Raw genomic sequence first — 16,605 nt, 5'->3', positions numbered from 1 at the left:
AAAAGAGAGATTTAAGAATTACCACCCACAATTCTCATCAAAATGATTTTAGAATCACACATATCTGTCCTATATTAAGCACCTTTCGAAACACAAATTGCAATTTGTGAAAATTAGGCATATTCACAAAATTTACATTTTATGGATATATTTTAAAGAAAATAAAGCTTGGTAAGTCTTAGTTATCTGTAAAATATTGTTCTACAATAGATTTTATTATGTTCAAAATACATTACTGATATTCTTAAGTAAGAACATAGAAAATTTGATGTTAAAATTGAAACAGATATGTTAAATAGATATATTTTGATAATTTATCTAAGTATATACATTTCCTGTAACCTAAAATTTGATCTAACATATTAAAAAAAGTATTTATATTTTAAAAACCGTGCAATTACACAAACTTTATCAATTATTTACTATGCTTGTTTAATGTAATATGCATTACTCATTCATTCAGTTTCATTAATTCTAATTCATTTCTCATGAAAAGTTTCACTGATGCTAGTTTTAAATGTTGGCTAGTATCCTGTGTCAATTGAAGATTGGTTTTTTTTTGATCAATTGGAATTTTTTAAAGTAATTTGAAACAGCAATGTAACTATTAACCATTCGTATTATTAGCTGATAAATTTAATAAATAATTTTCTGTTGTTGTCAAATAAGCATTATGATTTAAAAATATACAATTTCTGCTTCTACGTAATTGTAAAATCTGGTTGACATGTGCTTTAGCGTATAACAATAATATCGAATAGGTCCTTGAAAGTCATTGAAAAATCCTTGAATTTTTTTTAAAAGATTGAGTGGGAACCCTGTCTAAAAATCTTGATCTGGTAAAAGAAATGTTAGAAGTACAGCGTTGCCACTCCACAGGGAAACCTGGAATATACAAGGAATTTAAAAATCACTTAAGATAACAGAGAAAATGCAGGGAATTTTGAGTTTTTCTTTAGAAACTAGAAAATGCAGGGAATTTCGTTTCTTATTTTCGTGTTTTTTTAAAAAAAATAGTAACCATTCAATTTATATTTAAGGATGTTATTTCACCTGTATTAAACTATTTTATTTACTATAGCATTATTTGTTTTAAGTATGTTCAGCTATTCCTTAAGTTTTTCCAGCAATTCCAACTAGTATAGTTAACCCAATACATCTCATACAAGTGCACAGTGATTGCAATTTTCCTCTTAATATATTAATGTACAGTATTTTTTTCCCTCCAAATTTCAGTGGCAACCCTGTTATTTGACAATTTCAATTTTCTTACATGTGTGCAAAGATGCCAGCGTTCCTCTGCTCTGTGAGAATTTTTTTTAGTGGTAGCGAATGTTATTTTATAATTTAGTACATGTGATTTAAATTTATTTTTCCCACCAGAGCATGTGAATAATTTAAAAATTCTGTTAAAGCTTTCCAGACTCTCAGAGTGGAACTGTTGGTATCAAAATTCTGAAAATATTCAACTTTACTACTCAATATACAATTTTACTACTCAATAAAATATTTCGCTAATTTCTGTAATTTGAATTTTTGGAAGATGTACTATATACATGACTTCCTCTCATTATAGCTTCCGACCCATGAATCTTGAATGTGAAAATGATATGAGGTATGTCTATTGTGCTTCATGTATTTGTTACATCCTGCAAGATTGGTCTCATATAGATGTACAAAAAACAGTACAATACATCAAAAAGAGTAGGGTAAGTTTCATTTTTATTACACATCAGTCAAAAGACTGTTTTTTTTAAAAAAAAAATATGTATAAAGCTTGTTTCATTCATTTGGCTCATATTTTAGGATTCAAGAAATCATTGAGTTAAAAATCCATCCTAAATGATTAATTTTAAATAATCCCTGCAAATGACAGCTTGTGTTCATAACATTCCTAAATTATGCTATATCTAATACATAATAACTATAAAAAATTTGTGAACTTAAATGTATGGTGCACACAAAAAAAGGACCATAAGTCATTTATTAAAGATTTGAGTTCTCAGGAACTATTTGACCAATTTCGCTCAAAGTTCGCAAATCCATCATAAAAAAAGGTATGTTTATTCAGAAAAAGTATGTGTTTGTGTCTGATTTTGTAACTTAAAGCATATTTGACGTCCTTCCATTAAGATTGAGTCCTAGATCGTGAAGATCCTATCATCAGATCAAAAGTTACTCAAGAAGGTCCATTTTTTTTTCTTTTTCGCTCTGTGCACAAAATCCACCATTTTAAACTTAAAAAAAGGTAGTCAACTTATTACAAATGATCCGCTAAGTGCACCACCTTCAATTTAACTGTATGAGCCGGCAGAGACAATCATATAATAATTCATTTATTTACATAAAAATTACATTGAGCTTAATTTATAAAAAAACAAGTTTCTAAAATAAATTTTTGAGAGAGAAAAAAACTTCAGTTTAATTCATTTATAATTACTGCTTGATGAAAATAAATTTGCTTCATGTTTTTTTGAACGCATATTTTAGATCTGTGTAGTAAACTGTGAATTAAATAAATGTCAGAAATCAGTTATAAATTAACCTAATATTTTATAAGTAAACTTTTTTTTTATGCAAAACATTAAGTTTGAACTAATATTTTAAAAATTTATGTATGTGACTTCAAATCTTTTTCTTTCTTTTTTTCTAGAATTACGATGGAGGAATAGGACAAGGGCCTGGTTTAGAATCACATGGTAAGTATATCAAAGGGATTGCTGCCGTTAGGCAATTACTATATGCGACACTTTGAGAAGGTACAAAGTTTATGAGTTTTACTGTCTCAGCCTAGTTATTGTGAATGTTTACTTTTTTGTGACTTTATAAGCTGCCTTTAATCTAGGTCTTTCTCACTTCACATACACCTTTGTAAGTGAAATTTTCATCGTTAGTGTATTACATGGGTGCTACTCTTCTGTCCTGAGGCTGAAATCAGTCTTTAAAGAAAGGTCATAAAATTTTCCAAATTTTTGTTCTTGAAAAATATTACGTATCTTCTACTAAAATGTATAAATAAAAATTAGTTTTTATTGAAAATATTGTTATTTTACATAATTATTTCAAAATTATATTATTTCTATATAATTTCTATTTTTGCTTCTATTTATTTGCATCTGTTTTGCCATATATAATTTCTATTTTTCAATAAATTAAATTTTTCACATTTTTGTTCTTAAAATATAACGTATCTTCATAAAAATATATCAATAAAAATAAGTTTTTAATGAAAAGATTGTTATTTTACATAATTATTTCAAAATTGCATTTCTATATATATAATTTCTATTTTAAATGTTTTTTTAATTTTTCAGTAAGTAAAATTTTCCTCATTTTTGTTCTTAAAAAATATAATGTATCTTCTATTAAAATATATCAATAAAAATTAGTTTTTAATGAAAACATTGTTATTTTGCATAATTATTGCAAAATTATCAAATTATAATGTCACAGAAAATGTACTGAAAGTGTGAGAGTGACTGACATCTGTTTATGCAAATAGAATTTATAACTGATTCTGCTTGAGGTAGCATTTTTTACCCCTTCGTACTTTGAAATGCTGGGCAAAGTTATGTTAAGATTATTTTTTAAAAATGATATTTATAGGGCTAGGGCAAAATATTGATGATAAAATGAAAAAAAATAGATATAAATGGCTCCAAAAAATAGTGGTTTATTATTCAAAGATTGGTGTTAAAAGATGTACAAGGTTAGCTGTTATCTTTGTTTTGTATGCTGTAAGGAATAAATTAAGAAAAATGTAAATAATTGTATATGTATTCATTTTTTTCTTTTAGAAAAAAACAATCTAATCTGATATAATTATAATATGCATTAAGGGAAGGTATTTTTTGAAGTCAGTGAGCAGTACATTTCTGTAAATTCTTGTAAACAATACTAGACAGTGTTAATTGGTCAAAAACTAAGTTCAGGAGTCTTACAATGTTTTCAGTATGGCACCCATGTGTATGATTTCGTGATAAAATCTTTTACTTGTATAGTAAATGGATAATAAATGTTTTGAATAAAAGTAATTTTGTTAATTATTAAAAATCGAAACTTAATTAGGCAATTGTTTTTAAATAAATTGAATAGAAATAAGCTATATTTCCTTCTCTCTCTCTCTCTCTCTCTCTCTCTCTTTTTTAAATAAAAACTTCTTTGTGGCTGAAGGTGATTTAGCTAATCCATTTGTGCCAAATTATACTGAAGAAAAAACAAAGCAATAGAAAATAATCCTAAACTATGCCAATAATTCTTAAATTTGAAAACTTAAATTTCTCAGAACAAAAAAAGAAATAAATTTTATTACATGCATTCAAATACAATGTTTAAACTGAAAATTTGAATAAGAAGAAATGTTATTGCTGGCATAATTGAAAGACGCATTCCTGCACAAAATGCATCACCTTTGCAATATTTTTGAAATTTGATTTTGCTTAGCCTAATGTTTCTTCAGATAGTTTCTAAAGAGTTTGCCAAACAAAAAAGGTAGCAGTCATTCCGTCACTTTTGACATTTCTGCTGTGGAATATAAAGTATTCTGTAATGACCTTCCTTAATGTATATTTTGTCAGTTTACTTGTTAAAAATGTTCTTAGAACACTATGCTTAGTAATGAATCATAAATTAAGCCACTAAAAATGCTTTCAGGCTGTGATTTATTCAACAGGGTTGCCACTCCACAAGGAGAATAAGGAAAACCTGGAAAATACAGGGAATTTAAAATAAAGGAGAAGTTCATAAAATAACGGAGAATTTTGATTTTTTTTTCTTCAGAAACTGCTAAAAATAACGGGAATTTTGTTTCCCCCTTTTGTCTTTTAAAAAAGGGTGTCCACTCAAAGCGTAATTTATGGGATATTTAAGGATGATATTTCAGCTATACTAAACTATTTCATTTACTATAATATTATTTAAGAATGTTCATCTGTTCCTTTTTTTCTCTAAGTTTTTCCAGCAATTAAAAATAGTATGGTTAGCGTAATATAGCTCATACAAGAGCAAGTAATTGTTGTGTTTCCTCTTGATATATTATGTATAGTAAATATGCACAGGGAATTTTTTTCCTTCCAGATTTGAATGGCAACCCTGTTAGAAAAACAATAACCAGTTTGACTGAGGATTCATCTTAAATTCAGTTCCTGAAGAAGGAACTGTAATTGCACCAAACAGTACAAAAAATAATTTTCTATAATAAAATAATTATTTCTATTTTCAATAATAAATTATCAAAATATGAAAACATTCAGTTTTCCAATTAAATACTGTTTTGCAATCCTCAGTCAGATTGCATTGGATTTTTTAATAAAAGCTGTTTTTGATGAAACTCCTTCACGATATATCACTACAGCTATTTTAGAAAAAATGCAACCAGAATAAATAAAAAAAATATTTTATTATAGTGTATATTTTTTGCTAATAAAATTTTTTAAGGGACTCATTCATCAAATGTTGATTTTTTCCTGCAAATTATTTAATAATGCTGCAGTATTCTGTTATTGTATAGTATTCTGTGCAGTATAACATGTTAGTTTCTAAACTGTAAAAATTAAATAGATATAGTATTTAGAATGTTCTGAACTGAATGAAGTTTTTTAAATCTGAGAAGCATTTTATATACAAGAAATTATTAAACCTACTGGTGACCTTTATGTTCAGAGTCTATCTTTGAGTTATCAAAAAAAAAATTCATCTGGTTGAACTTTATGTAATAGAAATATTACCTTCATATTCAGAATATTTGAATAAATAATATTACCTTTATTATAAATAATATTACCAGTGAAAATAATATTACCTTTCAAAGGTGTTATAAAAATGCAAAATCTTTAATCCAATATAGAATTTAAAAAAAAAAAAGTTTTTTTTATGCATCTTTTAAATAAACTCTCTTAATACGATTCAAATCAATATTTTAATAATTGTTTCATGTGCCCCTTGAATGAAATAGTACTAAACAATCAATGTTAAATAAAATTCGCCTCATTTTGCAAAATTTCTTAATCAATTATCTATGAATCTATTCACTCTTCAAGATTATGCCTTTTGCAACTTGAAAATTTAAAAAAAAACCTTAGATGAGTTTTTAGTAATTCATTTTTGATTTCGACACAACCTTTTCCTTTTTATCCAGATTTTCTTATTTCCAAAGTCATCATTTGAATGACCATGAAACTTATGACTATTTTAATGACATTTGCATTTTTGTCTCTTTTAGAGGGTTTTTTTTTTTCTTCAGATTTTTCAGGAATTCTTTTTTAGTTTTGGAGCATTGTTTAAATTCTTTAGATATTTTCCCTTCCCCATTTTTTATCATTTTTATGGCATTTGGTAATTTTTATTATAAAATGCAAAAATATTTTTATTAATAATTTTATATTGCGTATCACAATTACCTTCAACCTATTATGCTATTGATATTAAATCTTTAGAAGTGTTCTTCGTTATAGGAATCCATCTTCTCTGATTCATATTGTTTAAAACATTACAGTTTTCTGGGAAAGAATTTTCTATCGTCCACTATTGAAAAAACTGTGTGATTTAATATACTGGAAGTTTATATGTTCATTCAAATTTACCCACCCTTAATATGGCTTCAGGCAAAGCATTTATTTTTTAAATTCAAATTTACCCACCCTTTATCTGGCTTTGGGCAAAGCATAGCAACATCTGGTGACACTTTACTGTGTGTTATATTTACCTTGAGTGATAGAAATGCTTCATTTATAGGAGGTTCTACCTTCTGTGCTGTTGCATCTCTTTATTTGATGGGAGAATTGGAGAAGGCGTTTTCACTCACAGAAATGAATGCTCTGAGGCGGTGGCTCGTTTTCCGTCAAAATCAAGGATTTCAAGGGCGACCCAATAAACCAGAAGATACATGCTACACTTTCTGGATTGGAGCCATTCTCAAAGTAAACAAACCTCATTTCTATTTTAAATATAAAAAAATATTAACATGAATCCTGAAATTTTGTTTATACAATGTAACTGTTATGTAAAATAATTCTGTCTCATTTCTGTTTTACCCTTTTTTTTCTGCCTTAAGACAGGGTTGCTACTCCATAGGGAGAATGGGAATACAGGGAATCTAAAAATCATCTAAAATTAACTGGGAAAATGCAGGAAATTTTGAGTTTTTCTTCAGGGTGCTTGGCGTTTTTAAAAAGTGCTTATTTTCAATTTTCGGTTTTTAAAAGTCCTTAAAGGTGCTTTTTTTTCATTGGGTGTTTTTAAAAGGTGCTTACTTTTCCCTTTTCCAAAATAAGATATTTTTTTCTTACCATGTTAATTTTTGCCACAAATTATCCAGAAAGAGGTTCTATTCAATGTTTTCACAATTAATTCAACCCCAATTTAATTCTGCGTACCGTCAGTCCGTTGTGTATGAAAACGCTAATTGTTTTATATGTTTCATAAAATGCTTGCGGGTCAGCATGTGCTTATACTGAGCTGGATTCAGTGGGAAGGATTTTTGTCGACTCATGTGCAACTCTGCTGCATTTTGCAAGAGATTCTCAATTTCAGAATTCAATTTCCGCCCTTTGAAATCGAATCGAAAAATCTCTCGAATTTTTGCTCATTTTGGGAACCAAATAAACATTGTCAATTCCTCCCCTTCCCCCCAATAGCGATAGAAAATTTTATATCTCTTCTTAGTTTTATCGCTAGTGACACGTCCTTGTGTTTGTCACTGGCAAGCTAATGGCATTTTCGGGATATTCTATTTATAGAACAGTTCCATAATATTTGAACTTGACTTTGGGATCATTCATTAATTAGGTATTTTCACGTGGGTCCCCAGAGCGATAAAAAATATGAAAGCTTCATCACCTCAAAATTTCCATCCCCCTTTTATTCATTAAATTTAAGAATTAATTGAGAATTTTTAGCTTAATGTTGTTACTTGAGGAGATCATCCACCAACTGTCTAAAAATTTTGTAAACATTTGTTGTACTTCATTGCTTTTTTTTTTGCTTATTTCTTTTTATTAATTATTATGTTACTTTTAAAATTTTTAGTATTAATTTGTTTTATGAGTAGAGCCTGACTAAGGCAGGGGCATACAGAGCAGTTGCCCCAGGCCCCCTAAATCGAATAGAAGGTTTATTTTAGGCTTCCTTCCTTAATGAACAAAATATCAGTACAGTGTAAAACCCATCAGTTTTATGTTAGCTTTTTCATTAATCTATTGCATGAATGCAAAAAATCTATGTTTCATAAATCTATTGCTTTTTAGTGCGAATTCAGCTAAATTTTTGCAATTACGATGGACAAATTCGACCAATCAAAAGCTTTTTTTATTATTTTTTTTTTATTTATTTTTTTTTTTTTTTATATCACAAAATGTGATATGTTTACAAAAATACAGGCTTCTGATTCACTTAATGAGCCATCGTAATTTCGTAAATTTAGCTGAATTCCGCCCTCATGTCAGCAAGGATATGAATTTTTTGCAGCTAGATAACAAAGTTAACAATCAGAAAATTGCATTCGGCATGATGGTCATAGAAATGTCAGAAAATCAATGAAATGGACGGAATAATATTTCGTCTGCCCATTTGGGGGGGGGGGCATTTATAGCTATTTTAGGTTCTAGTCATTTTTCTTGTTATATATCTAGAATGAGGTGAAAAATTTAAATACCTCCATACATTTCGGTTCTTCATTACTAAAATAGTGAAGCAGAGGAGGGGCCCCCAAAGAAGTTTTTGTCCCGGGCCTCAATTAAGCTAAGTCGGGGCATGTTTATGAGAGATCAATAATCTTTAGAGCCAAGCTTTTAAAAAAGTATGAAGTGAGGGGCTTTTTTAAAATTTTAAATGCAGCAAAAAATCTTATGGTTAGTAGTGAAAAGATTAAGATTTGTCATTCCAAAAAACTTTAATTAATTTCTTAATGATTAAAAACAATTGAAATAAAAAATTTTATTATCACAGATTTATTAAATATTAAGATTGTTGGGTAAGAATGTCTAGCTTCAATACTCATTGTATTTACATCTCAAAATTATTTAAACATTTCATTAACGAAATTTAAATACTGAACCAAGTAACAAATAATAATAAAAAACATTCCTTTAGGGGCCATTCATTAATTTACATTTACCTAATATGAATTTATTAGAGTTTTTTTTTAGTCTGCTTAAGGGGTAACAGTACCCCAAAAAAATGACCAAAATATCAATATTTTTTTAATTGCTTATAATAAAACTTCAAGCTATTTCAAATGCACTGGAAAAAAATCATCTCTATCTACATTTTTAAAAAAGTTATAAATGGTTTTAGATTGCCCTAAAGCAGAAACTTGATCAGCAGACAGACTTTAAAGTGCTTTTACTCATAGATGATAATTTTGTGTTTTAATCTTAATTAAATCCTTAAAAAAAATTTTGATTTAAGATAAAACTTTGAAGTAAACTTTTTTATCTTAAGTATAATACACTTCTTATTTAAACTGTGCGTGGAACAAGCATTTTATGAGGTATTACAATTTTTACAGCATGTTATGTATACCTAACAGGAATTTTTAACCTTTTTTTTTTCACTTTTTTACAAAATAATCAATAAAAAATGTTCTAATTGATATATCAACAAATAAATGCATGAAATTGTTAAGATAAATATTGTAAGCACTAGGAAATTAAAAAAAAAATGTGAAAATATGTGCAAAATAAAAAAGCCTTAAGGATTTAGAAATTTTGAATTTTTTAAAGTTTAAAAAAAAAATTAAACAGTTTAATTATTTTTTGAAGATAAATTATTGAGTATAAATTAAATGAGCATGTAAAGCATCCACAAAATGAATGATTATACCTTTATTTAAAAAAAAATTTGCAAGGTTACTGTGACCCCTTAATTCTTTACATATCTTTATAAATTCGATATGATCAATAATGTTTATCTTTTTAATGTGTTATTGAATATGCTTTTATAAATAACTCTTATTTAAATCTAAAAAATACTCTCAATAACCTTTTTAAATAATAGTTAAATTAATTATAATTTTGAATAAAAAAAAGTTCCACGTAATTAAATAACATAATTATGTAATTATTAATTTAAAAATAGAATGAGCTACTTAATATTGAATATCTTTAAAATTGTGTATAAATTGTTTTTCTGGTGGCTAATATAATCAAGAAAAGAGTTCTTTGTCAGAAACTAGATAATTTATCATGATCATGTAAAGTCTTAGGATATTATTTTGCATTTTGTTAATGTATTTATGAAGAACTTTCAACAATAGGATGAAGGAAAATTTTCTTATTAGTACGCATATATATCTTTATTACAGGATTGGGATTTTGATGTCAAAAACTGGTTTTAGACTTGACACGTCAGAAATTGTTGAAATTTGATAAAACTCAAAAACCTGTGACAAGTTTCATTTGGGTCATTTTATTAGACATTAAATCATGAAAAATACTTGCATTATAAACTATAATTGAAAATTATATTAATGTATCATTTATATAAAATATGGCCAAAATCCATAAATTATTAATTACTTTTTTCTGAAAACATGGCACTTTTAATATATTACAAGTAAAATCTTTGAGTTGTTAATTATTATCAATCTAAATATTGATTTTAATTATTTTATGCCTAAATTTAGGCAGATTTTTTAGATTAAGTGAAACTTAAGTGGTTGCCAATAACTGTCTGATCTCAACTTATAAAAAAAATTTTTTTTTTTATTCTTAATGTTTGTTATTATTACTTATGTCCAGGTTAGCAGTATATGTCTAATCATGATAACGAGGTTCTGTGGGAAATTCAGGCAGCCAAAGAAAAATTTTCTATCTAAAAATATTCCTGCAAAATATTTTATTCTTAAAAAAATATCTCGCTTTGAAAATTTTACCTTGTTAAAAAACATAAAGTGTCAATTTGTGTATTTATTAGTTTGAATTCCTTAAGTTTATGAGTGGGACCTTAAATTACTACTATTTTAACATATTTTGATTTTTAACAAAGGCTAGCTTATTCAAGAATTATGTAAAATAAAACAAATTTCTATTCTACAATTCCTATTCTTTCAAACAAATTTCTATTTAAACTTTACTTTCCAAATATAGTTTTAAAAAGTTATTTTACTGAAAGAAAAATGTTAAAATTTTTGGGAAAATTTTGATTAAAAAAAACTGTTTTAAGGAAATATTACGGACTGAGATTTCTCCTGCATACATAAATATTGACGATAAATATAATATATTCCCTGATAAGTAAACTAATTATAATTTATAAAAAATATAAATGTTTTTTTTAAATGAGTTAATAATTTTTTCAATTCAAGGATTTTTTTTAAGTTTCCAGCAATATTTGGTACAGTTATTAGAATAAATTTCCTAATTATATGTTATAATAGTTAAGTAGGTCAACATTCTAGTCTATACAGCTGAACATCGATTGAAAGAACGGTTTCGAATTCCGTTCTTATTCATACAAAACTGAAAAAGGAACTTAGAGTCATAAGGACTTCAAAACTTTTTTTTCTTTATCGCTTGCTTTGGGGAAAAGAGGGGTGAAAATGGAATAAAATGAAAATTGATTTTACATACAAAGAATAAGATGATTGTTAATTTTTTTTAAGGATAATTGCTTTTTAATGTTTTTTTAATAGTTAAACAAATAAGGGGATTGGATAAATTGCAATTTGATATTTTTATTTGCAATTATATATTTACAATACTATAATGTAATACACATTTATATTTTTATGTATATTATAATATGCATTTTTATTTATAATTATTTAATTTTTTTCTGCACCAAACTTGGGGTTTTGGCAGTAATTTTCAAAACAAAAAGAATGCAATTTAAGATAATTCACGGACATAATATTGATGGAAAACTTGTAATTTCACATGTATGTTAATTATAAATACTTCATATTTAATAAATACTTCATATTTATTATTGCTAATAATTATCATTATGCCAAAATTTTGGGTTTTTGGCAATTGTCAAAAACTTGCCAACCCTGTCTAATTATGATACTTTTTTAAAGTGCTTAAACTAGTTTTTGAGTGCTTGAAAAGTGCTTATGTCTGGTTGAAAAATTTGACTATGCACCCTGTTCTTTACAAAATGGGAAAATTCAGGGAATTTTGTTTCTTATTTTCGTCTTTTAAAAAATGGTGACCACCCAAAGCGTAATTTATGGAATATTTAAGGATGATATTTCAGCTATACTAAACTATTTCATTATTCAGCTGTTCCTTTTTTTTCTCTACAAGTTTTTTTCAGGAATTAAACCTTGTATAGTTACAGCTCACCCAAGAGCACAGTAATGGAAGTGTTACCTCTTAATATGTTGTATAATATATACAGGGAATTTATTTCCCTCCTGTTTTGAGTGGCAACCCTGTAAAAAAATTAATTTAGTAATGCAGTGAAACCCGAGCAATTGACCACTTGTGAGACAGGTGGTCAATTCTAAAAGGCAGAAATTTGCCAGTTTGATCATTTAAAATCAACTAAAAGAGGTGGCCATCATAAAAAGGATATAATAATGTTCTTAACAGTTTTCACTGTATTATGTAAATATTTTAAAGGAAAATGTGTGTATTGTTTATATTCTGATTTGTTAGTGTGAAAAAGCAAGTTTATATTTTGTGAAATTTTTAAGCTTAAATTTAAGACTTCTCTCCTGGCTTTTTTTTTAGATTATATTTTTCGAATTGTTGCCCAATCCTTCTATGTCTTGAGGATCAGGAATCTGAATTGATAACTTCAAAGTCATGAGTTGCATAAGTTATTACCTTTGTAGAATACTTAGCATAGACTTTATGTAATCAAACTTTGAAATAGCACTTACATTAAAATTAAAAATACATTTTAATTCAAATGCCAATTCTGCCTATGCCAATATAAGAAGGAAATTATTAACTTGATCATAATTAAACTAATATTTTTAGCACAAAATTACAATAATGTTCAAAATTGTTAGAAATTTTTTTAATAACATATTTCTGAGATAAATAATAATAGTGTCTGTATTTTTATCATTAATTTTGCCATAAATTTTGTGAATCTTTTGTGTTTTACATTTGTGGTCAAAACTTTTGACTCTTGAATTTTTTCCCTGAGTTTATTTCTAAATTTGAAATTTTTCAAATGTATTTTTGTATTTTAAAGGAAATTTGGAAAATATGGAATTTGAACAGCTTTTAATGCAGTTAAAATATTACATAGGCATTGAACCCTTCTTCATCCTTCCAGAAAAAATTAGCAAATCATGTCTCGAATTGTCTTAAACTGCTGTGCTTGAGTGGTGTTGTTGTTTCTTTTTTTATACAGTCGAACCTTGCTACAGTGAACCCTCAAGGGACCGAAATTTCGGTTCACTTCTCTATATCCGTTCAGCAAACAATTTTAACGAATGGTTCCTAACACCCCCTTTTATAGCACATTATTTAAATAAATGACTGAAAAAATAATACATAGCAACAAAATGTGTTAACTTTTATTACTTTTCGTTTTGTGTACAAAAAAAAATTTTTAATCTTTAACTGATGAGCAATCCTCAATGTCAGATATGGAAACACTCCCCGACTCTCGGATAATTTTTCCTGAATACATGTTATTCCGCTTTTTAAACCCATCCATTCGAGCACACAAAAGTAGTCTTAACAAATCGTTCAGCAAATTCATCGGCTTTGACTTGAAGCATTTGTCCAGATACTGGAAGATTGTGGCTTCTTAAAATGCTGAATCAATTCAATAATGAAGCAAAGAAGAAAAAATGCTTATTGCTACATTCCATGCTATTGGTGGTTTAAAAAATTGGTATAAGTATTTATTTTGAAGTATTGTATTTTATATGTATTATAAATGAAGAAAATAAATCAGTGGAAGACAGAAAAAAGTTCATAATATTCAACTTCTTTTTTTTTTGGTTCACTATATCCATAAAAAATAACATACGTGGGTAGCAAGGCAACGGGGCGAACATTTTGTTCACTGTATCCGGGGGTTTGACTGTATAATGTGCAGTATATTATTTTGTATTATATATTTTTTCATTTACTAATGTGTCTTTTTTTATTTATAGATTTTAGATTCTTATGAGTTTGTGAATGTTCCTGAAGTTTTAAAGTTTGTTCTTTCAACTCAGGATAGCATTGTGGGTGGAATGTCTAAATGGATTGACGACTCTCCCGGTAACTCTCTCTCTTTAAATTGCATATTATCTTAGCATAAACCTTAGTTACGATATAAATGCAAACACAGGGTCAGAGGTTTCTTGTTTAAAACCAATCTGCTAAAATTATTAAGAATATAGGCTATAATGCAAGAAAATGAAGTAAAAAACGTTTAGTAATGACTTCATTTACACCAAAGTAAGAAAAATGTGTGGATTTCATTTGAGTATGTACAAAAATTATGGCAGTATTTTAACATAAACCTAGTTATAATCAGTGTTGCCAGGTGCCGATAACCGTTCACCCCCAGATGGCATTGTAAAATCCCCTAAAATTTTTGAAGAAACCCCAAAATTTTTAACTTAATGTATAAATATTAAAAAATAGTACAAAAGTTAAATAATGTATAAAAAACGTTGCTTTAATACTTTTTAATATTTTATTATCAGCAAATTAATCGTTTTTACAATTCAATCGTTACATTATCTTTAATTTCTACTAAAATATTTAAGATATTTTTTTCAATGCTTTTTGACACGCACATTTTTTCATAAATATTTTATTATCAACGATTTAATTTTTTAATCCTAACATTTTGCTTATATTTCTGATAAAATATCCAACATATTTTCGTAAATGCTTTCTGATTTGTATATCTTTTCACTGTTAAACATTTTTAACATGGAAGAAGTAGGTACAAAATTTTGACAACCATTAGAAAGTTCATATGGAACGCGCAAAATAGCATTAGCTGAAGTTATAGACATTTTTTTCTCAATTTGTCTTTAATATTTAATATGGAGTTTGAAAATGGAATACTTAATAAAGCTAAAACAAGAGTCCAGCGAAGTAAACTTAAGTCGAGTACTAAGTAAATTTAAGTCGAGAATCGAACTAAGAAATAACTTACTACATTCAACAAAGGGGTTAAATTCTAAAATTAAATCTTAATCTTTTTGTCTTGGTTTAACATATTGATTTTCATATTACCATCTCACACATTCATTTATAAAATTTGATATTAGAACGTATCCAAAATGAAACTAGAAAAATTCACAAATAACCCTAAAACAAACCCCTAAAAACAAATTCCCCTAAAATACCCACTGAAGATAAAAAATCCCCCTAAATTTAGGGGGAAAACCCCTAATCTGGCAACACTGGTTATAATATACCATGTCAAAAACACCAGGGAAAAAAAATTTTATACCCATAACCTCAGATTTTGTTGAAATTTGGTGAATTGTATTAAGGTGTGTTAATTGATGGCCAATGTTAACCTTATACTAAAAGTTATCCTTACAATTAAGTTTGACCTATCATAAACAGCAGCATAAAATAAAATGTGTGCATCATATCTGAAATACTATCTGCCAGAGTCTTTTTACTTAATATGTTTGTGTAGTTAATTTTGAAAAATAATTGTTTATTTTCAACTTTATATAGTATAGTGCGGCTTTCAGACACCCGGCTCGCGTCGTGGCTGGTACTATGGTTACAAGAAACAGGGTGGTCCCCCACCTGGAAAACCTTGAAAACCTGGAATTATCAGGGAACTGGAAAATTTAGATAAAAACCTGAAAAAATCAGGGAATTTTAAAGAAAAGCTGGATTTTTTTTATAGATTTTCTTAATTTAAATTATTTTATGATCCGTTATACCGACTTTTTTTAAATGGAAATTTTTCGCGAAGCAGTTGAAATATCAACTTAGCAATATTTTGCATGCGTCAAAATTTACTCCATTAATCCCTATAAAACTAGAATGCCACATAAAACCCATAATTGCTAAATTAATGGAGAAACCTTTTTGGAGACAGTTTAGGAAAGGCAAAGATTGTGGTGGAGGTTGAAGAAGGAGTTAAGATATTTGCTTCTGTTTATAAAAGTAGCATTTGTTTCACTTCTAAACTGTGGATTGAATCCATTTATCGTTTGTTTCGATGCTTTAAGTTTTTTTCTTTCTTCTGACTAATTGGTTAAGAATGTTTTAGTATTTTTAATTTCATAAAATTCACCACAAATTGGTTGGTCATAATTTAATAGATTATATGTTATACTCTTTTTCTAAAAGCTTTTGTACACCCATTCAAATCTGTGAATTATTTTTTCTCAACAAAGTCAATCAAATCACATATTTTCTTACAATCACTAACAGCAATGTTTGCCAACAAATCATACAATGCTAATGCTAATCATATAATGCTAATTTTCTCGATTTCATTTTAACCTTTAACAACATATTTTAATTTTTTAAAAAAAAAGGTTCTTTTAAAGCAGTGGTTCTTAACCTATGGGTCGCGGCCCAAAATTGGGTCGCGAAGCATATTTCTTGAGTTGCACTGAGTCGAACCAAAAAAGTTAGTAATACACCAAATAATAAGTAATACCAACACCTCCTAGAAGAAGTCATTGTGGCTTACTCAGCCTAGGTTTGACTTTTTTTTGGGTCA

General features: G+C 27.5%; 1 protein-coding gene across 2 annotated transcripts in view; it reads left to right on the top strand.

Annotated features, from left to right (window-relative positions):
• Window positions 1-16,605, top strand: part of LOC107437122 (geranylgeranyl transferase type-1 subunit beta) — a 37,819-nt gene that overhangs the window by 16,382 nt on the left and 4,832 nt on the right. For both annotated transcript variants that reach the window (XM_043052273.2, XM_043052272.2), the window contains exons 5-8: window positions 1,577-1,709; window positions 2,654-2,699; window positions 6,733-6,917; window positions 14,063-14,171. In XM_043052273.2, the coding sequence (XP_042908207.1) occupies window positions 1,577-1,709; window positions 2,654-2,699; window positions 6,733-6,917; window positions 14,063-14,171 (473 nt within the window). The remainder of the gene's footprint in view (window positions 1-1,576; window positions 1,710-2,653; window positions 2,700-6,732; window positions 6,918-14,062; window positions 14,172-16,605) is intronic.

This window comes from Parasteatoda tepidariorum, chromosome 9, assembly GCF_043381705.1.
Source record: "Parasteatoda tepidariorum isolate YZ-2023 chromosome 9, CAS_Ptep_4.0, whole genome shotgun sequence".
Taxonomy (NCBI): domain Eukaryota; kingdom Metazoa; phylum Arthropoda; class Arachnida; order Araneae; family Theridiidae; genus Parasteatoda; species Parasteatoda tepidariorum.
Note: the sequence above shows the minus strand (reverse complement) of the source record. Positions and strands in the feature narration are given on the sequence as shown.